The sequence below is a fragment of the Diorhabda sublineata genome, chromosome 1 (genome assembly GCF_026230105.1).
Source record: "Diorhabda sublineata isolate icDioSubl1.1 chromosome 1, icDioSubl1.1, whole genome shotgun sequence".
In the NCBI taxonomy this organism is placed as follows: domain Eukaryota; kingdom Metazoa; phylum Arthropoda; class Insecta; order Coleoptera; family Chrysomelidae; genus Diorhabda; species Diorhabda sublineata.
The window spans coordinates 7,765,769-7,793,551 of record NC_079474.1 but is presented as its reverse complement, the minus strand read 5'-3'; the positions used below and the strand labels follow the sequence as shown (position 1 = coordinate 7,793,551).

The window sequence follows — 27,783 nt, the reverse complement described above, 5'->3', positions numbered from 1 at the left end:
TTTATTCAGCTCATGTAACCGCAACAATACCTCATACAATTTAACCTTGTTGATTTTTCTTTATTTCGACATTATTCTAAAGCTGTGAAGATATTGGATTGATAAAATAATTTTGTTGAGAGTTTAGCTTTACCACGTACTTAGTTTGATAGTAGATACTTGAGAGTTTGTAAACTTCATAAACTTTCCGTAAAATTACCTTTTGTGGAGAGGAAACTTATGGTTTAATCCACTAACTTGAAAGCAACTACTCAGGTATCTGTTTCAACTTTTTGAACAGCAAATGACCATTTTCATACCCAAATTCTATCGGTTTTTCAAAAATATTGCAGTAATTCTTCCAATTGGATTGATAAAAGCTTATTATCGACAGGCGAAATTTTCAATTAATCAAAAATACATTTCAAAAAAAAAAATAGAGAACTAACAAGAATTTTGAACACTATAAATTTTCCAATCAACAAAAAAGTATAGAACTGAAGACTATGGTACTTATGTTTAGATAAACCACTTCATACCGGATTCCGACAACTAATACTTACATTAATATATCAGAATGCACCTTTACAGATGATCATAGCAGAAAGTCTGAAGTATCTACAAGAAAATTGAAACAGCTGACATCAAATATTGATAAGAAACATAAAGAAAAAATTATGGTTGTGTGCACTGTTAAAAAGAAAAATCGAAATCAAGGCTAAACGCGAACTTATAGAACAAGAAATTATGTTGGAAGAAATAGGGAGACAGAATTTAGAATTGAACAATAGAGCAGAGAAGGCGAACAAGGTATACATTGAGCAAGGAAATCATAAACAAAAAATAAATCTCTAAGGAAATGAAAATGTTCAAAGCGATTTACAGTCCAATTCTCACATACGACTGTGAATATCTTCGGTATTGACAGAGAAAAGTCGCAGCAAAGAATATCTAGGATTAATAGACACTTAGAAACTTGCATATAAGAGAAGAAGTGTTTTTTTATAAATAAAAAATATATCATTCAGTGCAAATATTTTAATTTTTTTGTTTTCATCCAGCATTTACAGCAGTCTATTTGCAAATTAGAAATTGAACGCAAGTGTTTTTAAGTAACTGCAAATGATTATTACTAACCGTATAAAACAATCATGATAAAATACAAACAGATGGTTGGTAAAAATTTCATTGATTTATTTAAAACATTTGATATAAAATATCATTTTTCGTATATTCAAACTGTACGACATGTAACTGATGAATCTTGTTCTTTGTGGCTCTTTCCAATATATAACCATCCCTTCTGGAAATTTTCCGTAATCTCATTTAATTTCTTCCCCCTTGTTTCTGGAAGGAAGATATAAGTATAAACGGCTCCCATCGTACAAACTACAGCAAAGAACCATTGTAGGTTAGTTGATCCTCCCAATGCTGCATTCAGACCATAGTAACTTTGCAATGATGCAAACATGAACAACATCGAGAAGCTGTAACCTAAAAGAGAGAAAATTATGAATCAATCAATCTAATATGAACCGAAAATTTTAAAACAATCAATGAATGGAAACCTCAGTAAGAGAATCTTCAACAATTTTCGGAATTTATTATAACAATCAATGTCAATTGGAGTACTTTAGAAATTTAGAATAGAAAGTTAAATGCTTGATAATATATTGGATTCATATATACTACATATGTATATGGTCTTAGTTTATGTTAGTTATAACTGTATACAAATTGCTTTCTTTTTTATTAAATGGTGTTTTATCGATGTTATTTCCTCTTGTATTGTCATATTGTTTTGTATCTCCTGACTTAAAGGCTGTAGTAACAACAGTAGTTTCCAGTTCTTTCTTGCAACATTTCGGGCGTTGCTCCGTCGCATCCAGCAATTTTATCACTTCTTGTGGAATATCTCACGTTTCTTGAAATTTTTCAGAATAAACTTTTCTATTATTATCTCTATTATTTTCTCCATCATTCTATGTTCTCTCGCCGTTGAATGAGAAGGTGGTGATCACTATCAATCTCATCTCCTCATTTTGATCCATTGTCAGTTATGTTCTGTTTGTTTTGTCTAAGTATAATGTAATCAATAATAGATCTTTCCTCTCTCCTCCTCACTGCTTTTATTTATATTATGGTGTTTGAATCATGTGTGTATCATTATCTGCTTGTTTATAATTCGTAACAATGCTAAACAGGAAGATGGAGTTTGTGAACAATACTATAAATACATATTAAATGTATTGGAATGCTAGGCAATAGCACTGCGTATACTCAGTGACATTAGTACTTCTACACTCAGAAGGGATCAATCAATATTTGCATTTTTGGTTATGCGATAGCTTCACATCAATATTTAAATAGTAACATGTGACCAATTACTGGATACAGTCAGTCCTATTCACTATACATCTTTTTGTATCGGGCATCAAAGTCTATGGACTCTTATCATTATTATCATGTTCTCTGGTATTTATACCTGATGATCGAGGTGGTTATTCCTGTTATTCGGAAAAATTCTTTATAAGAAAACTACCAAGGCATCACGAACAAATCCTTGAATGGAATCAGTTTGTATTTCTTAATCTAACCGATTTAGGTTTATCTACAGTAGGTCGACTAAGCCAAAGTTGACAAAGAGACACAGAGACCGTGGGAATTTCACCGCGTTTTGCTTGAGAAAACTCCATAGTTCATGCGGTAAGTCATCGTTGTCTGCGATGTCTAAAAAAGAAGATAACGCCCATTTACATAAGGCATGGAGTGATTTGCAGGAAATTATTAATGTAGTGCCCAATTGTCGTGCAATATTGAATATACACAAGTGGTGATATCATACGCAATATGAATACGCTCCCCACATCGGCGTATTCTTGTCCCATGTCCAAATGCGATTTGTAGTTACATTAGCCCGCCATTCAGATTCCCAGTGCTGCCATTATCTGCAGTAGCATAAACGTCAACGAAAATAGTCCGCGCTTTGAGGAAGCACTAATAGTGTAAGGTACCAAAGTGGCGAAAGACTTGAATGCGGCGACATCATGTACATATACTTACAGAACAACTTTTCGTATAAGCAATTGGTCAGCAAAATAATCCCACAGAGCTAGTTACCCATCTTAACACTTAGTGGAACGCTTTGGTTGATTCGTCTGTCTTTTCCGTACTCCTTTACTTTTCTCAACCCACACATACGCATGACTGTCATTGCAGTATAAACTGGGAAAAAATTTCACGATATGATAAAGTGAGATCATTATTTCAAACTTCTCTAAATTGCTTGCATAGTAGTAATTCGAACTTAAAGCAATTTGATACTCTTAATACAAGTGTACTAACCCACAAAAGCTGACAATATATGTATTTCTATAATACTTTAGTGAATAGGTTTCTTCAGAAAACTATTATTATGTATAATGTGACCATAATGGTGCCGCAGTATAAAACTTATCATTATAAAGGACATTTCCAAGTGGCTACAGAATTTTTTTACACCTCTAAACCAAAATAAATTTGAGAATTTTCCCTGCTGTTCTTGTTGTTGTTATTTCTCAAGAAAATCACCATCTTAATAGAATATTATAGTGCAGTGAGGATATCTTGAAGATATATCGACTCATTTATCAGGACATAATTTGCATATGCCAGGCATTGGTGGCTTTTTGTTAATTAAGTTCTTCGTTAATTAACTCGCATGTTTTGTATTTGTATTTTTTAAAGCTAGATTGAACAACATAGCCTCGTCGTATATAATGATAAAATTTTTATCCCCCCAAGTGTCATTTCTATCAGTTACATAAGGCTGCAATGACCGTTACAATATAGAGCAAATGATTATGCACATAGCAATGCTTTAGAATTTGGTTAAGTATGAAAATTTGACCAGTAATCTACCTAAATTTTCCGAATATACACAGACACCACCCTAAGATATTTTTAGCTTTATTTAAAAGTTGTTTCTTATCATAGTAATCAATACCTTATACATTGTAATTCTTACAAATATAAACCTTTCCTCTTTTATATCGGTAAAATAGCTGCTTTGCTCTACTGACTCATTTTCCAAACCTCTCTTGTTAAATCAAGGCCCTCTTTCCTCAGAATAACTGAATGTATTGTGACTTTTTTGCTTCAATATTATTTATTCCTGGCTTCTTATTATTTCTTATTTATTTATTAAAATATTTAGTTTTCCATTAAAATTTATGATTATTTCTTTTTTCCTGACTTTTTTCAATTTGATGTGGGTTATTTTTAGGTTTTTATGTATTTTCAGTACTATGGAAAAAGATTCTTATTGAAGAGTGACGTATGAAAGTTTTTGAATTGTTCATTTTCGTAAAGAGATATTAGTGATAACCCTATTCGTGAATTTTCAGGTACGTACTTTATATTCAACATTTCTTTATTATCTATTGGGTTAGATAACTAAACTTTCCACTCATTGAAAAAATGTTAAAATAGATCAATTTTAACCTATTTTTCCATGTCTTTAGCACCTAGTAGGATGTTTTCTTTGTTATTTTTCACAATACTTGATTGTGTTCTGAAATTTTTGGAATTGTAAATTGTAAACATTATTTCTAAATGGGGTTCTCAGTCTTGCAAATAACAAAAAAATTGATTAAGAATGATAAACGATGAAATTTCCTATTTCTTCTATAGTTTCTCTTCTTTGTTCCGTAATTGGTCTATTGGCTAATCATTCTTCGATATCTTTCGTCATTCTGGCTATAGATTGTCACTACAACAATTTCGTGGTCGACCCTTGCTATTTTGACCAGTAGATCTTACGCTGTAGTACCCATTAATTAGTATTATCTACATCACGTAATCGTTTGATGCTTTTGCTGCGTTCTCGGTTTAACATTGTTTTTCCCGATTGAAAATTTTCTGTGGTCTTCAAGAGTTGTTTCGTTTTTCATGTTTTTGGTCTCGTTTCCTGTCCTTTTGATTTTTTGTACATTCGTGCCTTTGTTTTTTGTCTTAGGTGTTTGTTTTGCCATACTACGTTCTAAAGACATTCCCTGATCTTATTTACTCTGGCTACTTGTCTTCTCACATCGTTTTCTACGTCTCCGTATCTCCAAGGTAGTTGAATTACATTTTCTGTTTGACCTTCTAGGTTTCTAGGTTGGATCTAATGGGCTTCTTTAATGTCATGCATATGAATTTTTCAGTCGAGATAGTCATATTATACTTTTCTCTGTGATATTAATCGTATTTGATAATCTTCAAAAATCATCTTCTTTTTCGGCACTTACGTATATCATAATATTCTTGGCATAGCACAGTATTTTGATTTTTAGTCATCCATTCCTTAACATTTGTCTAGTCGCACCTTTTATATGATTTAATCGATTATTATGTTGAATAAAATGTGACTATGGGAATCTCCTCGTTTAATACCGCTGTTAACTGGTATGGATTTTATTTGTACTCGTATATTTTTGATATGGTCTAAATAATATAATACTGATAGGTATGTTCCTACTGTACAGTACACTACAGTAGGGAAACACATATTCCATTTTAACATGTTTAAACGCTTTTGTGATGTTAATGAAGCATAGGAATACTGGTTTATTATATTCTATGGATTTCTCAAGCAGTTGTCGAAGGACAAATACTGCATCTATGAAGGATATTCCTGATCTAAATCGTTCGTTAATATATACAGCAGATTTATCCTCTTGTGATTAGATAGTTCTTGTTAATATCGTTTAAATATGAGTATAATTGTACCGGTTCTTCATATGTGGTATTTTACAGTGTAACATATATGGCAATATGACTTTGCCTTGCATTTTTATTGTTAGCATAATAAGAGCATATGAGAAGAGATATTACAATAAATGTATGTGAAGGATAGTTATTAAAATACAAACCTATCGTATAACCAACTCCTCTAATTGCTAATGGAAATAATTCTGATATTACCATGAACGGTAGAAACATGAGACCTGTCACAGAGCATACCACATACATCAACAACGAAGCAACTGGAACCCATTTTGCAGTGGTTTCTCCTGAAAATGTACAATAAAATAATATACAAATGAAAAGATAAAAGGAAAGTTTGTTAACCTTTTCGCTATTTCTCAGAGCTAGTAGTACTAATAGATGTCTGTTGCAATAAAACCGTCAAATAGCTTTCAATAAAATTTTTTTGGCGTATGGACGTTATTGATATTTTTATATATATTTTCTTAGTTTAACAGTTAATAAACTCTTGATTAACATATACAGTGAGAAAAGTTGAAAAAACTTAAATAACAAGAAACTATTATTTTCAGATTAGTATTTCTTAGCAATTCGGCACATACAGGGTGTTTCTCAATTCATACGACAAAATTCAGAAGGTGATTGTGGGTCTTTCCTCTAACAAAATTTCCTCAGCCCACCCATTTCCCCGATATCACCCCTAAAATGTGGTGACTAAAATTGACCTCTTTTTCCTAAGATCTTAATGAAGCTAGAAACTTGATATTCTGTGATTTTCGTGAACTTGTAAGGTATAAACATGGGTATTTTTTCATTACTCCTATAACATTATACGGGGGTGAAATTATTTTTTTTATTCCATATCAAAACTTTGTTCAACATGAAATTTTATGAAATAAAATTATAACTAAATCCTTGTTATATTTAAAAATATTCTTTAATTTCCATTTTTTTCCAAACTTAATAGTTGCAGAGAAAAAAAAGAAACACCACAATTTATAATGTTTCTAATAAATTCAGTGAAAAACAGTAGAGATTGGAATGTAATACGATAAAATTGGTGTGAAAAAGTCCATTTAATGGATAAGTTAGAAAATATGGCCCACAATACCAATCTATACGCATACTGAGAAAAAATTTTTTGAAAATGGTGCTCTATATTGTCATGAGGATTCTTGTCTGCCCATACTTGATTATTGTGAAAATTAATAATGGATAGATAATCTTGAAAAATGTGTACAGCGAAAAGGTTTAAATTGGACAAAATTGAATGAAGACTCTTCTTAATTAAATGTCTTTTCGTACTCAATGATTTACCTTCTTTTATCCAAAGAGTGTACTGTCCAGAAATATACATAAATATTGCCATTCCTAATGAACTGACCATGATAGCTGTTCGTCTATTGACATATTTCAGAATAAAAACATTAGAAGTAGCCATTATAAAACGAATCACACCAATCATCACCGAGGCGAAGTATCCATCAATATTAGTTCCAGCTTCCTAAAAAAGTTTTCCTTAACAACTAGTCCATGGTATTTATTCATAGATGAAAGCAGTGATAGTTATATTCCTTAAATATTTACTTCAAATGAAAAATATCATGATGAAACATCAAAAATGGAATTTCTGGTAAACATTATAAACAGTATGTTCAGTATTGTGAAATAAAATATTGTATAAATGGCTAATATGTATCCCATCTGTCTTCATCTTCTCATCAACTTCACGTCTCTTTTTGAACAAAAACCTTCTTTAGGAATAAGCAATACGCAATTATGACGACATAAATATTTTTTTTGAATATGAAGAAATTTTCTCACAAAAAAACCAGGAAATTAATAAATATCGAAATAAAATCATTAATTAATAACTTCAAATTTACAGAACAATAATCTACTAATTTTTCCATGTCTAATTGATTCTAGCAAGACTTTTAAATTGTCTGGTTAGTTAACGTAGGCACGACTTTTCAAATAACCCTACATAAAAAAATCAAGGGGATAACATTAGGTGATCTAGGTAGGTACTCCATTAATACAGTTCTTGGGCTGTGCAGGGGTCGTTCATGCTTTCGTCTCGGATTCTCAACTGCCCAGTACTGATAACTCTGCTTATTAACATGACCATTCGGGTGAAAATTTGCTTCGTCGCTGAACAGTATGTTTTCAAAGTCGATAAATCTTTGCATCATTTCGTTCACAAAATTCAGTCGATTAGCATAGTCCGTATCCTTCAATTCTTGAACCAATTGAATTTTATAGGCGTGTTAAATGCAAATCTTCCTTTAAAATCAAATGTATAGACGATTTTTTGATGTCTAACGCTTGGCTTCGCTTTCGGATGGATAAAGATGGATTTCGACGAACCGTCACCTCAACTTCTTCAATTGTTTCTACATCGCGAACTGAACGAGGGCGACAAGAGTTTTGAATTTTAACTGTCGCACTTGTATTCTCGAACATCCTGATCCATTTCCCAATGCTATCGTCACTTGGCGCGTGGCGTGTACGATATTCCACACGATACAGATGTTGAGCAGTCACTATTGAATCACCGTTACGATAATACGGTCGTACGTAAAATGCGCGATGTCCTCCCGAGTACTGTTCTATTGTGGCTAAAACTCCACAAAATGGCGGACGCCACGAACCCCTCCCCGCTCCGTTTCGAATGTGGCGCGGAAACAAATACCCGATACTCTTTTTCGACCCCTTGTATAATCATTTCGCAATAATTTGAGGGCATATTTACTGGAAAGTGCCTTTTATTGTGTAAACGACTTATTCTATTCTGTTCTATTCTAAAAATAATATTCAATTCCAGGCATCCTGGTTTAATTTTGCTATTGACTTATATACTGATTATTACCTATTACTATACCTATAATTTTGTTACTCCTTGTGGTTTCCTTCTGTATATTGAAACTTCATTGTATTTGTATCTTTATTTTTATGCTTTTCAGTTTTTACAAGCTTTTGTCTACAAATTGTAACAATTTTTTGACAATAAAGCATTTCTCTCTCTCTCTCTCTTTCTCTCTCTATTAAATAGCAATTTCTATGTGTGTATTCTCTTTGAACACTTTAAACTCCAATTTAAAAATTCATATCATTCCTGAGCCCTTTATTTCATCAATTTCGAACAATAGTATGTTCACATCAGTTGATAGATTGAATTTTTCAAATCTAGATATTACTTCCGTTTCCCTGTTATTTTTAAGGGTTGTTAACCATTGTGCCCAAGTCATTTCAGGATTTCTGAATTTAACTATAGCGTCAAATGTCAATATATCTTCGGAAAATATGATTTACTTTGAATGAGAAACATTATTAATAACTTTTTCAGTTAAATAAAAAGTTATAATTTCTAACAGAAATTGTTCAAATTCATTAAGTTAGAAACATTTGTTTCTACCCCCTCAGGCGATTTCGTCTTCAATTTTTTAGATAACCTGCATAATTAATTACAAATTAAAAATTTGCTTCGTTTTCTTCTATGGAGTTTTGAAAAAAAAAATGTTATACCAGGAGACTTTTTAAAAGGAATGGGATTAATGGATCAGCTGTGAACACTGGGCTCTCCAGTATCACAGAAAGAAAGGGGGGTACAATCGATCCTTTGGGTCGTAGTATATACGAGACCCCAAATCTATAAATACAATCATACAAGAGCTGCTTTTCATATAAAACAAACCAAGCTTCTCTATTCGGGCTCTAATAAGACATATTTTTCATCAAATATAATATATTAACAAAAATGGTTATGATAACTTGCGTATAGAAAAATTTTCAAAGCAATTTTTATGGAATTAATTTTAACCCGGCGTTACATACGTGGGGTGTAATAAACCTCAGTTCAAAGCTATGCGCGTGTCCGTCCCTGTACCTTCCCAAATATGTATCCGCCCTCTCTTCCGGGTCTCGACTCAGTACTCGGTTAACACTATGAATAAAAACATACGCTGTTGAATTGCTCTGAAGTGTATTAAACCCCACCTATGTATTCGTGATGTTGTAAAGTATTATTTTTTTTTATTTTGAGTTCTACGCAGCAAAGTGAAGTTTATATCATAAAGTAAGTTTAATGAAGCTACTTTGAGTCACGTGGTAACTTTTTTTATTCTATAGTTATGTTAAATGATACTAAAAAGTTTTTCTTCAGAAATACTGATCATGTCTTACGAGGAGGAACAGAAAAGGCTCCTGGCGCTTTGGGCTGAGACAGAAACTGATGATGACGTAGTGGTTTCAGGAAGCGAAAATGACATTGATTTGAGTTTCTAAAAGTGAACCCAATTCCGGCACCGATTCTGATCAAGATATAACAATGGAAGATCAAATGCCTAACAATGACCCGGACAAAGAAACATCAAAAGGTGAAACTCGAAGTGATTTGGAAAATAAAAATGTAATCCTGCTTCAAAAAAAAACAAAAATATGTATGTTGGAAAAGATGGAACAAAATGGAATAAGCAACCTGAAAGTGGACGTGTTTGAACAACAGCAGAAAACATTATTACTCATTTGCCTGGTGTTAAACAAAGTTCAAAACATGCTAAAAGTGTTTTAGAATGTTTAGAATGAAAATTGTTTTTTGATAATGAGATGATCGAAGACATAGTGCGCTTTACTGATATGAGAATTGAGGAAGAATCTTGTAGATGTCGTCAATGAACTATCGTCAACGAGCTGCTATTAATGCTATAGTAATATACAGAGAAAACAATCAAGATAACAAATTTTTGAGAAGGATTTTTATCAAAATGTTGGATTTATAACTGACCCAAAAACATATTGATGACAGGAAGAATAACCCGAGGATTCCCCTAAATATTCGTCAGAAAATTGAAAATTTCGACAAAAATAACGCTGAAGTTCCACCGGCCAAGGTTTCAAAAGTTATAGGAAGGTGTTCGGTATGCCCAAGAAGTCGAGATCGCAAAACAAAAAACTCCTGTGGACACTGCAACTCATTATTATGCATGAAGCATGCAGTGCTGAGGGGTGAAAATTGTGTCAATTTTTTTTCTCCCGCTATAATTTTTATTTTTGTTTAACTGATTTTTAGAAAAAAAATGTGTTTTTCAGCATGACAAAATACACATGATTTTTTTATTTAGTTTTTTTTAATAAATTTTTGATATGGTATTTTTTGTGTTATTTTGATTTCCAGATGATTGCTTAAGAATATATAGTATAGAATATTGGTAAATTTAAAGTAGTTTTATATCATATGCATGTTCGTTAATAAAATATATTTTATAAAAAATTTATCTGTTCAAGTTATCTGATTGGAGCAGATCGCTCTCCCATAGTCTCTTCTCCTTTATTTATTTCTCGAATATATATGTTTCTAAATTCATGCGACAACATTCAGGACGTTATTGCGCGTATGAAATAAAGATGGGTCTTTCCTATAACAAAATTTCCTCAGCTCATGCCTTTCCGAGATATCCCCTAATTCTTTTTTTCTAAAATTTCAGTAATGCTAGAAACTTGAAATTTTGTAATTTACATGAATTCGCAAAACCCCCTCAGCGGTAGAGAAAAAACGCGATAATTTATAATTTTTTTGATAAATTGAATGGAAAACTGTAAGTTGTGAAATGTAATATGATTCATAATAATGCTGGACATAACCACCTCTAGCCAAATACATGAACGTAGCGTACGTGTCATATATTGCTGTATAAATTTAGAAAATTGGAAACTCTATTTTAGTTATCAACTTCTAAAGGTGATATTTCGAAAAGGGGTGGGTTGAGGGAATTTTATTATAGGACAGACTCATCTTAATTACATACAATGAATCTCCTTCTTAATTTTATGACATGATTTCAGAAACATATATATCAATCTTCAAAACAAAAGAAAAGAGTAGTAGGAACTCTCATGGTTAATTTCTTATGTTTCCTTTAAATTTTCATCTATTTTTATCTGTTAATTCCAATTTTTGTCAAAATACTATCTCTATTGACAATGGATGATTTTTAGAGGCAAAATTTCATCATTTCTCTAAATTCCAAACAATGAAACTAATTTGAATGACGCTCAATTTGTTTTGATAATATAATTAACATATTTAAATATTCACACACAAATAATCCGGAAAATAGGAATTAAATTGTTTACCTTTATAAAAGTAATGGAGTAGAACATGGTGATGTAAATTCCAGAGAAATGTTGGCAGAAAAATAATGGACACATTATTATCAGCGGTTTGTAACCACTGGGTTTCATAAACTCTTTCGCTAAATCTATAATTGTTCCTTTATTTCTTCGCTTTTCTTGAGCTTCTTCTTCCTGTTTTTTCAGTATCTTAAATTGAAGATCAGCATAAGTTTCTCCCTAAAAAAAGGGTATGCCAATCACAAGAATATATACAATGAAAACTAAGTAAAAAGAAAAAACCAGGTAGAGAAAACAATTTTCGTTATGTGAACTACCTACTTTAAAAGTAGGTAGTGAGCAGAAAAAAAAGCAAAGAGAAGAAAGACATAGGGTGTTCATAAAGTAACAATATTGATATTATACATGAAAATATTGAAGCAGGAAAAATTTTTTCGTGGCATCGAATATGCTCAATATGTCGGCGTATATGAGAGATAGTGACAAAGTCCACATATGTAGTAGTTTTGAGTAAATAGTATTTTTATATTTGCTTCTAATTTATAAATCAATGTTTATTACGTGATTTCACCATTTTTAGGAAACGTTTTGCCCGAAAAACCTTATCTCAATCAAACGATCGGAAATGTACCTGGATCCAATCCATATAGAATAAATCCATATGAATCATATAAATAAAATTGATATGGAATGCACCGTATCTATTTGAATGGATTGTTTCATAAATAAATCTACATGAACCGATTCTTTATTGAACGAATATGTGTAAAGCAAATTGTCTTGAATCAAATATGTATAAATCGACTTTATGACAAACTTAATCTATAATACCAGAACTAATGAATTCAAATATTTGTTTCGAGTTTTCGTGAGACTCATATTAAGGGTGTGGGTGCTATTTCATTAAGTGAAATTATGAATTAACATCTTTTAGATCGTATATGTAGATTCCACCTGGTAAATATTTTTATTTACTTAAGACCAATTTGTTCATCTATAATAAATGTTTTCACCTTGTAAAAATTCTTTGTGGACAACATGGCAATTATTTAAAAGAATTTCAAACATTACTGGTCAATGCAAGCCAAATATTTTTTCAAATTTGAACTGCTTTTGAATAGTTCCCAAATACAGTAAAACTTATTGTAAATATAGCTGAATAAATATCGACAAAATAGAGCACTTTACATGTAAGTACTTACGGTAAATATAAATAATGTCAACTAATGATTATAATATATTGTTGAGAAAAGCTCTGAAAAGTTTGAAGTGCTGTCAGCTTGCAACCAGATATCTGTGTCCCCATGTTCATGTTAATACGAGGAAGGAAAAGATATTTTTCAGATATTTAATACTGTTTCTTTTTTGATAAATATAGAGAAAAACCAATAATCCAGTGTGAATTGAACAATACTTTTATGTGTTTTGTCGCTCTAAAGTTAACTTTTAATACAGTTTCATGCTTTAATTGTGTCACTTATGGTAAGTGATAAAATTGAAACTTATCACGGTTACCCCTCATTTCACATTTAAAAACACAACAGCAATGAGACATACTTCAGCTTCAAAGTAATTATTCTAATATTCATACAAAAAAAAAACATACAATATTCTTTATTTGCCTTCCAGTAGCCAGTTTTTATTTTGTCAGCAAGTTTAAATGTCTTTTACTAACGTAACCTAACCTATCCTCCATGAAAATTTCTGACTTGTTAAAAGTGAAGTAATATTGAGAATGTTTTTATTTATGTTAATTTAATAATTACTTTATAAAAAGGGACGAACGATAATATGTAAAGGAAGGTAATTTTGAGAGTGTTATTATTTGAGGCTATAAAAACAGGAAAAACCAATATTTTTGTATGACTTTTATTTAAATTCGTTTATTTTTTTGTATGAATTAATAAAAAAATATAAAACTTCATTCAATTACTTGTAAATAAGTTATAAACAACATACTAGAACGAGTGCATTCACATACTTAAAACCCTGAGATTAACAAAGTTGTTTTGATTTTTTTCATAACCGCGATAACAAAAAATTACAATTCTCAAGTATCGTATTTTATCTTTCTCCACCTATTTTCATTGAGTCAAGTAAAGAAACAAAATTCTAACTGTATTTTTACCGACAAGTTTGATAAATATGTGGATTAAACTAAATATTTTCGTCCAGCTTCACTTCAAATATTTTATGAAGGTGGACCATCAATTTCTAAAATTTATCAACTAAAATATTTGCTATAGTTTTTCCAATATCAATTGAAGAACAAACCGTCAGTCCATGTGGACTCTGTTTACCAATGGAAATACCGAATAGTAAACATATATGCACAAGTTCTTCGAAGTATTCCTTTCTAGACATTAGCGTCGTTATTCAGCAATCCTATAATTCAATCATAATAAGAATTACTGAATTAACTAGAGTAAATAAATTTTCCATTTGTCGAGTAGTCACGAATAGGGTTGCTGTGGATCATTCATAAAACCGAAAAACATGTAAAGAAAAACTGAAATCAGTTGACAAAGCTATTCAAGTTTACCAATTTGGAAACATTGCATCAAGTTTTGTCAGCATGTGGTTTTAAACACCGCCGTCCAATTTATAAAGATTGCCTTTTAACGAATAATTTCTCGCATAAGATATACTTCCAATATATCCAAAAGTATTTATAAAAATAATAAATTTATAAAATTAGGTATCTACGCCCATGGTAGGTCAAACAAAATTGTCGGCAATTGTTTTTATATGAGTTTTTATAATCTGCAACTGATATTGGAAAAACTATAACAAAATCTCTTACTTTGATGTTACAGTTCAACAGAATTGCTCAATAATAAATCCTACATTCCATTATAGATATAAAATATTTATTTATCTCAATAAAAAGTGTTTATTTTCTTTAGACGACTCGAACCAACAAAAGAAACTTCACAGACAAACCTTTAGTTTTTTCAAAAAGTATAAATGGAAATAGCTACATTATCAGTTGATAGAAATATCCGAATTCAAGCACATTGACGTAGGAATATGAATTATTTAAATGCTTGAATAATGATATATATGTTTATTTTATATACCATTGCCAAATTCAATAGTTTATCTATTCTTTTTTGGTTGTGATTATGAACAATACATATAATAGTCGTATACTTTAAATATTACCACCATGCGTATGGAGACAAGGTGTTACTCAGAATGGCTTCTTAAAAGTATATTCCAATTTGATTCTTTCCAGTATAACATTGTCCTTAAAATAGTGTTCAAAAGCTGCTCATATAACAAAAATTATTTATATTAGTTTCAGTGTCAGGTTAAAACCCTTGGTTCTTGGACTACACTCTCCTTTTTGCTTTACATTCAAAATTCATTATTTGATAGATAAGTTTATTTGTACCACCTATGACTAATAATAAAACAGGAATTTTTTTTGTTGTATATGGTACACCTTCAAAAAATAGTATTAATCATATGTCTTAAGAAATAGCAGAATCTACTTTCATAGAATATATTTCTTGAAGATAGATAAGAGATACAAGACACATTCTTCTTAACAGAATGTATCTCTTGGCTTCCTCTTTATCTTGGCTCAAGTATTGTTCGAAGGAATAAATTGGATTCTCGAAAACATAGTTTTAATCAAAACGTAGTGTATTAAGTTTACTCTTAACTCAAGTTTAGAGTATTTCAAACTACACGAATATTTCAGAATTATTCGAGAAAATGAGCTTTAGTAGACTTCAATAAAATGGTGAACGAGACATTTTATGTTATGAATAAATTACCTACATTTCCTGCAGGAACTGGTTGATGTTTGTAGAACCAATTCAATGATTTTTTGGCCGACTTAAATTTTCCTCTAAAAATCAACCAGAGAGGACTCTCGTGTATAAAACAGACCGATAAGCCAGTTAATAATATAAACACGTTAGAGATCCACGCTACTATTCTCCAGTGCATATACCACCCTCCCAAATAAGTGATTATCATACCTGAAACAAATATTTTAGAGCATAAAGTTATCCAGATTTATGTCCATTCATTTTTAGAGTTAATGTTGTGTTGCAAAATTAGTTCTCCTTTATACTAAAACGGAATACTAAGGGAAATACCACCTTCAAATTGGTGGAAACAATTAATTGAACTTAATTGTTTTTGCACCCACCCTATTATCGATACATGATCCCCATGGAAGATAATATCCAAAGAAATTTTTTTCTAAGGAGGATACCTTCATGAACAAAACAAAATTATTCTAAAAATCGGTATACTTACATACCTAAGGAGACATACGCAGATCCAAGTTGCATTAAGGACATTCTTATCTTAGGATTTCCAATTTCGGTTATATATACTATTGCCGGATTTGTTCCCCAAGCTAAAAATGTTTAAAAATTATTGTCACCATCTACTCCCTCCTGAATTTTTCTCATCAAGTCCCGAAACACCCTACCCTGTATATCAAAATATATAATTTCTAGCATGTATCTAATACATTTCGATACATTGGACGCATCTCGTATACCAAGTATAATCAAATAAAAATAGCTGCCAGAGGAGTGGAGCTCTATGATCGATGACAGCTGATTATTTTTATTTTTCTCTTATTACCTCAATTAATCAGTTTCAAATTAAATCTCTTACTATCAATTTTTAGTGCACTGAAGGGTATGACATTCTAAACCAACACAAACCAAGTGGATGGTTTACTTACGAGAGTACATTCCACGTGAATTTTTCGTGTGAAAAACACGGTGTGCTCAATTATAACCCACAAGCAGACATCTAATTAGAAACAGTTTTAATTCAATAAGCACATCTATGGGAACTTACCCGTCAAAATGCTGATTACTGATTACACTATCCATTTAGAGATTAATCAGCCGTGGCACATTGTAGTTAGACTTAAATTTCGAAGCAAAATAATTATCGGCCACTACGGTTCGAATTTAATTAGGGATGAGTGGATTCTCGATACCTCCGATTCTTGGTCATTGGTATCGGTATCGAGAATCGATCGATACCAAGTCGATACCGATACCAGTAAATGGACGGAAAAATTATTTTCTCCAACCATCAAAAAATGTTGACATTTTTGTACTATTTTCAGGTACAAAAGCCATCAATTCCCTTACCGTACAAAAATTTGCTCGTTGCTTAGCAACACTTTTAATCCTGGGATTAAAAACGCTACTTTTAATCCTGGGACTAAAAGTACTACTAAACTACTACTTTAATAGGTGTTCAAATTTATTATCAAATTATTAACGATTTTTGAATAAAACTACCTTTATTTTAATTTTGACATGGTTAGAGAAAAAATAGTATATATCATACGGACTAAAAGTGCCTATTTTTACTCGCAATTTTGCATATTGCTCGTAAAAAAATATGCACTTTTAATCCTTATAATATAATATACTATTTTTGATCCAGTTTATATTGTTATCAAAATATATTATTTTGGAAGATCAATTGTTAAAATATTTGTTTTTGTTTACATACATTTACGGAACATTTATTGCGCCGATAAAGTAGTAGAGTAGTAGATGTAGAGTGTACAAAAATCCTGCTTTTAAAATAACTTGGATAATGATTTTGATTTTTGATACAATAACCAAATAACCAAAGAGCTAAAAGTATATCCACATCTAGTCGGGATATTAATTTTATTAAATAATTTCGACAACTTAACCTTTGCGTATGGTTTACATTTTTTATCATTAGAAATTGCTTCATTTATCCCTGTATAGGCATAGATATTGTAAAATTAGTTTGTAGGTTGCTCAAACAGATTATAAATATGTTTTCAGGGAGAGAAGTTTTTTTACAAGCGGCTATTATACATCGATGGTATCGGTATCGGTATCGAGAATTGAGAATCGATTTTTCAGGTATCGGTATCGAGTATCGAAAAATTTTGGTTTCGACACATCTATAAATTTCACTGAAACATCGCAAACGGGAGTGAGGATGACACTAGAGAGCGTTTGTAATGTTGCAAATAAGATAAGTCATAGCTAGAGGAAGATCATGAAGATATCAAGTGATGAACCAGAATTTATGTGAGTAATTGAAGAATTACCTTATTTCTGTTTATCTTAGTTGATCTAGAATACATCATTATTTGCTAGTAACAAGAAATTTGTTTACTATCCAAAAATTTTAAATCGTATTTTTATCGGAAAGAGAAATCTTGTGATTAAAATAAATCAAAATTGCTAGCTTTTTTGGTGAATAGGTACTCATAGATCTTATTATCAGGCTATATAATCTTTAATACACATGGCTTTTAACCACTCCAAACCTACTTCTATTGTTAGGTTCAGTTTATGGTTATAAAAGACAACTAAAAGCCCGAAATAGTTAGATTATTCTGTAATAAAATAATCATACTAAGATTAGGATTAATAATTAGGTTCTATTAATTTGTCGTAAATGAAATTGATCATATTTCACTTTCATATTATTTTGGTTACAAAAACAGAAATCGAAACAGAAGAAGATGTATGAAATTTGAATTAAATTGGGTTGATTTATTGATTTGAGACAATATGGCAAAGTTATCGATTTTATGGCAATTTATTATTCTAATTATTGGTAGACTCGAATGCAAAGAACCAAATCATTAACTGAGTGTAAAATTGTAATACTATTTTTAAACTTGCTATTCTATTCATTACTTACACGAAGCGATTCCAGTTAAAATTCTACCAACAATAACTACTTGTATATTCTGAGCCAGTGCAACTATCGTCCATCCTATTACACCAGGAATTACGGCTAATTTTATTGTGTTGAGTCTGCCCAATTTGTCCATCAGAAAACCACTCATCACTGAGGCAACTGGGGCTACCAGTATTATGATACTAGCTGAAAAGTTTAGGAATTATCTTAGAATACGTTTAAAGTACCTCATTGTCTTCTATTTTATTGTCTTTCCTCAACTCTCTACCCTACTATTACCGTCATATCTTTTACTCTCCCTCCACTCGATTATTCTCACTTATCTAAATTTTATTGCTTCGTTCTTCATCCAATTCTCTCTAAATATTTATAGTCACACTTTTTTATTTGCTAGTTTTGTTCTTTCCTTTCATTAATCTCTGCCTTCTCGGCTTCTTGTGAAATAAATCACTTTTTTTCCTTCTTTGCTTTTCAATATTTTATTTCATCTTTGAAATCGTTGTTTGTAACTTGTTTAATTGGAAGTTCTGGAAACGATGGTGATACTCATACAAACGAGTACATACCCACTATTAACGCCACCACCACCTTAATAGACACAAATACACTGTTTGACGCCCATTAAGATAACGTCAATTGTTGAATGCGTAGTGTTTACCTTCAGTCTCTGAAGAAGATAATTTGGTCGTCAAAACGCGCGTTAGACAGTGTAATTGTGAGACTAAAGGTGAAGTGTTAACTTTCAGTGTTTGAGAACTATCAGTTGGTTATGGAAACATTTGTTCACCCTCATTGTTACAGCACGGTCAGCAACAAATCTTTTCATTACATTATTTCTGTATATTCTGATATATTTTTGCAGATTTGATTCCATTCCTTCAATTTAGATATATTGAGAATATGTTAAATTTTTAAATAAAGATCCTGGAGTGAGAAGAAAAGTAGAAAATACAAAAAGGTAATATTTTATTTATTCACCTACTTCTACGAAATATGATACGTAAATAATGTAAAAAAGAGATCCGATAGGATCAATTTATTCATTCCCAATCTGACACATTACTGCAGAATTTAATTCACTTGGTAAACCTTTAGACACCGTGAAGTTGTAACAATCATCGCTACTTGAAACTAAGCTTTTTGTCTAAAGGAAAACGTTGTGATTTAAAACAAAACGATTTCTTAGCTGAGTTTTGCCAAGTTTCCTTGTAAAAAAACTTCTTGCTATCTTCAATAGTTCACACTGTCAAATATAGACGGCATACATATTGCGTAAAATATTATGATGGGGTCTTATTCTTATTCTTGATTACAGGAACGGCAATACTTGCGTGATTTGCATTATTTATTCTTTGACAGACAATTTAACGACAGCTCGCTTCATCTTTCGTAGCGCACCGATGATTTCGTTTCCTCGATTCGTGAATAGATCCTATGGAGTCTTGAATACTGAATTATTCTCCTTGTACAGATAATAAGATATTTTTAGTTTTGTTTCCGTTTATTTATGACAGTGGTGCTGGAGTATTATGGATACAATATGTATATTTTGAAAAATCAAAAAATCCTGATAATAAGAACAAATATCGAGAGATCGTGAGATTTCAACTCAGGGTTAAACACATGCGTTACTCAATATCGAATTTTTTGTGTATCCAGTTTTTTAAAATGGTTCTTGAGAGCAGAGTTTCATCTCCAACATTGTGAGGTCAACGACTTGATCTTTGATCTAAACTCTTATATATACAAACTGAACCCACTGTTTACCACTACACTCACAATTACACTGTCTGCCGCGCGTTTATATGACCAAGACCTATGCTGGGGAAAGGATGTCATTGCTATACGAGATACCGAATATAGGGCATTGAGGCATGAAGACTTGTGGAACCAATATCAAGGGGTATTGATTAACCAAGAAAAACAAGCTCCTTCGTTTCACCAGTAGGCGCAACATTCCCATTGAAAGCATTGGGAAACTTCAGAAGGGGACTATCTGGTAAAAACACGTTGACACCGGAAAAAATAGCACTACCTGTATACTTTGGACATGCAGAAGGGCTTTTGATTGTACACGGAGACTTTAACCGAAGATACATCACTGAATATACACTTAGATGGTTAAACATTTTCTCACATCTTGTGATATTCCTGTACAGAGAAAAAAACTACAGTGTAAATGTACGAAATTCAGAGAGAGCTCCAAGTCTACAATACTAAATAATGGAGCCGCCACCTGGTATACGGATAATTCCAGAATGAATGGCTTGGTTTGAGCAAGCTTCTGCGGGGGAAATCGCAAAATAAGCGGATTTTTTTTTACTTGAGAAGCACGCTATGATCTTACGAGCCGAATTATTTGCTGTGATGAAGTGTGGACTCTATAAGGAATACAGCAGAGCTGCTATAATAGCCCTAATAACCCAAATTGTGTGTTTTAAGCTTGTTCTCGCAAAACAAACTTTGCGGAGATGTATTGGAATACATGGCACGTGCCCGTGCAATTTCTTGTTCTTCTTCAGTCCTTGCGAATCCTAGTTACATTACGGCTTTGTCAAGACAAATTTGATCGTCTTGGCCATGACATTGTATCATTATAGGCACAATATGCTAATAGAAACTTGAAACAAGCACACCAACCGTTCAATTTCAAATATTGTGGAATTTTCAAAAATATTCAACCATATATTACGTTTAGCTGCCTGTTGCGTTTTGTTATTAAGTTATTATAAAGGCGGGCGAAGTGCGAAATTCACGCTCTTCGACGTAAAATTGGCCCATTTCTATTGAACTTTGCTACCAAATTTGCGAACAGTACTTGCATATGTGCACAAGTTTTTTTTTCGTTTTCTGAGATCAAGTTTAATTTCATCCGTCTCTAGTTTCAAAACGGATATAAAACGATGAATTTTTTTTCCAGTGTGTATCCGATTACAAACCCCCTTGCGATAAATAAGATAAAGGGTAAAAATCTGTGTAAAAATGGGAAAATCTTGGAACTTGCAACCTCTGCTGTGACCGTATCAGCATTGTTTTTGGCCTTTTCTGTTGCGTTCTGTTAAACGACGTATTATATCACGTCCAACGGAAACATGATAAGAAGTGTTCTATGTCCTTATCGAAGTAAACTTCTCACCTATTTTCAGCCAAATCGGTTGAGCCGTTCTTGAGTTATAAATAGTATAACTGACACGACTTTCTTCTATATGTATGGAATAAACATTAAAAATTATGTTTTATATATAAGCATCTGACAACGTCAGATGCTTAATTATATTCGTATATGACTTTCCATAGATTCAATTTTTTCGTGTATTTCATAAATTTTGATTTCTGTTAATAAATTGAGAACTTCTGTATGCTAAACTTTCTTATGTCTATTATATAAAGCAAAATGGCTCTCCAATACTCACCCATAAAAGCATTTTCGGCATTAGTAGCTTTGAAATCACTATCTGGTTGTTCGAGCTGTGAAATTAATACTGCAGAATATGCCATTGATATTCCATTTCCTGTGTGGAAGGACGCTGCTGCGAAAGCTGCTAATATCTAAAATATGAAATAATAAAAAAAATCCACATAACAGAAAAACACTATATGGAAATTAAAACTATAACACTCTGAATATTAAGGAGTAAAGACACGGAGAACAGCAATGTTGAATATAAAAATCAGTTCTCTGTAATAATTCCTTTCTTCCATTTCTAATAGCACTTATATTTCTTGTATTTCAAATTCTCTGTGTTTCTAACAAAATTGAAGGTGAGTTTATTCATGGTTTAATCAACAAATGAGAAATTTTCTCTTAAAACTCACCTGTGGTAACAAACATTTCCAACTGTCAAGCTCTGGTATGTTGAGAGATTTATTACTGCTAATCAAATTTTGTGGTATTTCATCTTCTTCGTCATCTTTATTGGAAATATTTCTATTTAAGCATACAATATTTAAAAGTCAGAATTTTAAAATAATACACACTCACCTTAAACTTATAACGCTGGCCCTTGAAACAAAAATTTTGGATTAATATTTATTCAATTTTAATAATCAGAAAAGTAAACATACAATCAAATAACAAATATATACTCAAGATAATTCAGATTTAATTTTTTAAGTAGGTATTCATCGTTTTATCTTTTTTATAATGTAAACATTACATAATTTGTTAGTGACATAATAAAACTACTGATTGAAATGAAGTTGATTGGCGTCATACATTGAAAGAATTACAATTTATAATTTGTAGTGATTGCAGTTTATTGGCATGCGAAGACGTCATGAAACGTTATATTTGGAATATATTACCAATCATCAGTTCAAATAAAGAATGTATCAAAGTTTTATATGTCAGGAAGTCAGTCGGAAAATCGTGAAAATTTGGATTTCTTCTTAGAGTTGTGATAGTTCTTTAACGAACATTAGCTTTAAGATTTTATTTTCTTCCATTTTGTTTGAATAGATGGGTATTAAAATTGAAATTCACTCATGTGAATTTATTTACTTGCTATCTGAATTCCATTAGTAGTACTTTGGGCATTGCATCTCTTTCTTCGATGGGTAGGCTGCTAGTCTTGTCTGCCAACTCCTGCAGGCGGAGTAAAGATGAGAACTATTAAAGAAGTGAACCTAAGAGATCAAATAAGAAGTAAATCTATATGAGAAAATTTGAAAATTCAGGACTCACAAATCAAGACGATATTGCAGACACCACGTCGAAAGAATGATGAAAGATATCCATGGGGTGAATGAGCAAAAGATGAAGAACTATCTTGAAGGAGACCTCCCGACTGACCTCCCAAGAGATGGTACGGAAGACATTTACTTCTCAATAGACTGAATAGTAGAAGAAACAAGAGCAAGTCTTAAGAAAATAGGAAGAACGAGCTATTTGAATTACTGATAATTTTAAGAGGGTCAGTTGTATGAATATTTTCTTGATTTGAAAACGATGTAGACTTCTTGAACCGAAATGTTACTATGGATGAGATGGTACATTTCTACGATTTAAAAACAAAGCAACAATCGATGGAATGGCGTCACTCTGGTTCTCCAAGACCCAAGAAGTTTCGTGTCTAAAAATCCACTGAAAAAGTTCTTGCTTCAGTTTTTTGGGATTGCCATGAAGTAATCATGATTGATATTTTAGGCAAGGGCAGAACAAGAGAGATGGAGATTACTATTCGACAAATAACTATTGTTTCATATACCTTGAATTATGTTTATACTTGAATGAAAAATAGTATAGAGGTCAAAACACAATAAACGTCTGCTACTCCTAGCAATATTTTGTATATAAATTGAGTTGGCAGATTGCAAATTAATTTTTTTTTCGATTTAACGATTCCACATTGTAAGTTATTTTTTTCATTTTTTTTTTTAAATATTTATTTCAGTATTTTTGATTCCCAAGTATGGGTATGGAGTAAATCAATAACATACATTATTCTAAGAATCGCGCTTGTATTAAAGATCTTAAAATACACTTATATAGAATTTTTTACGATTTGAGAAAGTGACCAGCATCCAGTTAATATATAAGATGGAATAAAATAGACTCTATCCTAATAATTATACCTGACTCTAACAAAGTCGTATTATAGTCTTAACGCCTTTGTCGATCCATGTGTATTATAAAGTTCCAGAGTTTCTTTTAAAATGTCTACCAACCAGCACAAATGTTTGCCCGTTGAGGCAAAAATGCAAAAAGTGCCAACGTTATTGTCACTATCACGGAGAATTTTCTAGGTATTTGATGGTGAGATTGATTGTTCCACTACAACTTTGTGGCGTACTGTACGTCGTTTGAGATTTTTATTCAAAATAATAAACAAAAGGTAAGTTATAATAGAGTCACAGCTGTTGTAAAAACTCAGAATATAATATCTCGGAAAAATTAATACAGCTAGACTGGAAAACCGAATGTTAATCTACCTAGATGATAGAGATGATAGAGGAAGATCCTCCTAATAAAGATAAAAGAATAACTATTCCACATGGAGGGTCAGAAGAATGATGATACCTGTGTGTCTGTTTGAAGCAGCCAAGAATATTTGGGATTCCATCCTGGAATATCACTGCGATAAAACCGAGTTAGTTTTCGACGATACTAGGTCCCAGTAATAGACAAAATGAAATACAAGACTTTTTATGCGAACGTGATGTATATTTCAACAATTTTCCGAAACTTTTGAAAAGTTATGATTCTTCAAAGGAATATGTTAGTAAGAAAATTTTTTAAACTTTTAAACAGTGGTGCGATCTAGTTGATAAATTGTAACATAATTGTAAATGTAACCGCTGAATACTGGAGAACCTGTATACATTATGAAAAATCATATACAGGGTTCGTATTCCTATATCAAAATGAATCATTTATTTAGATCTCTCTGTGGTAGAGCGTTGTCGATCTAATATAGAAACACCCTGTAGATGTATGTACACAAATAGAAATAGTTTAGAACCCGTAAAACAAGTTATTATTGAGTTGTAAGACAATGGCGATACCAAAATTGAACAAGATAGTAACTGTAAATAAAATAAAATATATGTATTTATGTATTAATATAATGTGTATCGTTGAGTAGATTCGAGATTAAAATTAAACTGTCTCATGATATTAAAATTTCAAACCTAGTGATGAGGCAACAATGTAATTGAATTTGTATTATAATCAAATGAATTTTATAGAATTTAAATTTCTCTTCAAACTATACAAAAAATTAAAGCACAATGCCCTCCCAACAAATAGCTATAAATTCATGACTTTTGGGTTTTATCGAATTTTATATAGTTTTCGGTTGTAAAGGCGCTTCCTTAGATCTGGCTTGTCAACACTTCCTATTTCACCAATAAATGTAGTTTTGTCAGTACTTATCACTGAATTCACAGGTTCATTTCAAGTGAAGTTTCTATTTAGCATATATTTTCAAAATTACTTTTATTGTAACATCCATATCATAGGAAGATCTCACGAAATGGTGTAAGAATTTGTAATCAGACAGAAATTGAAGAAGTTGCTCATTACCTTCATCAAAGTATCATGAAACTATCATATATTCACTTATTTAACTATGTCGTCATAATTATCATCCAATTATTACATAAAAAACTCTCCTAGAATCTCGAAATTTTCCAATTATTCTGCTGCAATATTATTTCATACAAATCCAATTTTAGTTCTAGGGAATCTTGTAATGGATTAAATTAATAAGTACCATGAAAATGGAGGCAATACCCAAATAAAATAAAAACCAGTCTAATCATTTTCCCGATCTTCATCAAATTATGTGAAGTACACATCACTGAAATTTTGTAGAATCAACGAATTTCTTCACAACAAAAACACGAAAAAGGAAATGGAGGGTCATGTTTGTCTTGCTCCAAACTACAAGGATGAGAATTCTTTTTCAAAATATATCAACTATAAAAACGAATGAAAGCAGGTTGCTATTTCGTGCAACGCTTCGTTTACAAACCTCAAAGTACCTCCTGACAAATGGATTCAAATCTTTTATAATCTGGAGCTCAATTATCGTTAGGGATTCTGTCCTAAGATGGCAAAAATATTTTTTTAGCTTGATCATTAATGACATAAAATGTGAAAAATCTACAAAACAAAATATTACAATACTCAAAGGATGTGATTGTAGGAGACATTAAGTGAGTGACAATGCATCCAAATGCACCATTAGGGAATATAACTATACTTGAATGTTTCATATTATGAAATAGCGTGCTTTTATAACCCTTAGCAATATGCTGCATAATTTCATTTAATAAGTGTAAAATATAAAAATTCATCTAACTATAAAGCATTTATAAATATTATTTTTCGACCTAACTGTTTGAATAATTCCAAAAAAACTCTCTCAAGCCACTGTCTAAATAGCAAAAAATTATTTGGAATAGTTTTCACCTATTTCCAAACCAAAATTCACTTACCCCAGCTGTTCCATTGTCAGTTCATGAATTAACTAATATTAAAAAGATTCAGAGTATTGAACAAAAAATTATCTTATCTTCAGGTGTCAAGAATATTCGATGAACATCTATTCACTGTGATCAAAATAACTTTAATTAAATATGTCATATGTAATTTTCATTTTTTTATAATACACTGTAGAACAAACAATGATATCAACTTTGATTATCGTCTCGTATGAATAATTTATGACACGCTTTTAATTCCTATTTTTTTTTTTCAATTATCAACAAATTAAAATAATCAGAATTCACCTGTAATAGCAAGTAATAACCACTAACCACAAAACATGAGTTTTGTTTGGAGATTATTTTCGTATCAAACATCAAACACAACGGAACCTGTCAACATAATTTTCCTGATAATATATAACTACACTGAAAAAAATGGAATCTACTTAGAACAACGAAAATATCTTTTCCATAAATTGATGTAATGATAAAGCTGAAGTAATTGAGGTATCACTAATTTCAAGAAAATATAGGATTAACCATATTTGAACAAAATTTTTCCGTCTTCTTCTTGTTTTATACCTTTATAGGATTCGAATTGAGACTGTACTATTTTACCCTAGCAAGTAATTTCCTCTATTTTTTGTTTCATGTAATTTTCTCTATCTGATCAATTCTTTGTGTTTTTTACATTTTACTAGCTTTATCTACTTCGATTATGTTTATGACTATTCTTTGTTGACTCATTCTTAAATCTTTACTTAGTTTTATAGTGCGGTCCATGTATTATTGGCCTCATATAGTAAATGGAGGGCATTCGCGAAAATCATGTGAACGCGTCAGTTCCAAGTATCGAAAGATCTTTTTTATTATGATAGAGCTCGAACGACATTGTAGTGAATTTGTTTTGTAAAATGTCTCAAATTGAGTTCCGCGCTGTTATGAAATTTTTGACTAGCACCATCACAAATCAAAAATAGAATTGATTCATTAGAAGACGTACCACCTACGATCTAGAGATCTAGAGATCTAAATATGATAAAACTTAGGTACTGCAAGGTGGGTGTGTCAAATTCTCAGCGCAGTGTAAAAGCAGCGTCGAGTAGAATGTTTTGAGCGATTTTTAGAGCTTTGCTTAGGATTAAATAAGTGTAAGCGGATCAATTGTAACGAGTGATGAAACTATGGTACGATTAACTGACATCGAAAAGATATTCATGGGAGTGGTATCAGAAAGCAGAGCCTGTGCCAAAAATCAAAGGTCATGAAAAGCACCACAAAAGTGAAAACTACAATATTTTCGGACTAGGAGTGTATCCTATT

General features: G+C 31.5%; 1 protein-coding gene across 1 annotated transcript; it reads right to left on the bottom strand.

Annotated features, from left to right (window-relative positions):
• Positions 1 to 1,149: 1,149 nt before the first annotated feature.
• On the bottom strand, positions 1,150 to 26,818 carry LOC130452442 (facilitated trehalose transporter Tret1-like). The gene is made up of 11 exons (XM_056791724.1): positions 26,470 to 26,818; positions 22,511 to 22,531; positions 22,345 to 22,456; positions 21,942 to 22,077; positions 18,529 to 18,714; positions 16,121 to 16,219; positions 15,631 to 15,833; positions 11,845 to 12,060; positions 7,027 to 7,213; positions 5,874 to 6,014; positions 1,150 to 1,473 (listed from the first exon to the last, which is right to left on the bottom strand). Exons 1-11 carry the CDS (start codon positions 26,481 to 26,483, stop codon positions 1,214 to 1,216), a joined length of 1,575 nt encoding a protein of 524 aa, XP_056647702.1. The 5' UTR covers positions 26,484 to 26,818; the 3' UTR covers positions 1,150 to 1,213.
• Between the last annotated feature and the right edge of the window lie 965 nt (positions 26,819 to 27,783).

Coding starts and splice junctions, on each gene's coding strand:
- LOC130452442 (XM_056791724.1), bottom strand. Junction 22,457..22,510: donor GCCAGCGTTATAAGTTTAAG/GTGAGTGTGTAT, acceptor ATGCTTAAATAG/AAATATTTCCAATAAAGATG. Junction 18,715..21,941: donor TGCCGAAAATGCTTTTATGG/GTGAGTATTGGA, acceptor TAAACTTTTCAG/CTAGTATCATAATACTGGTA.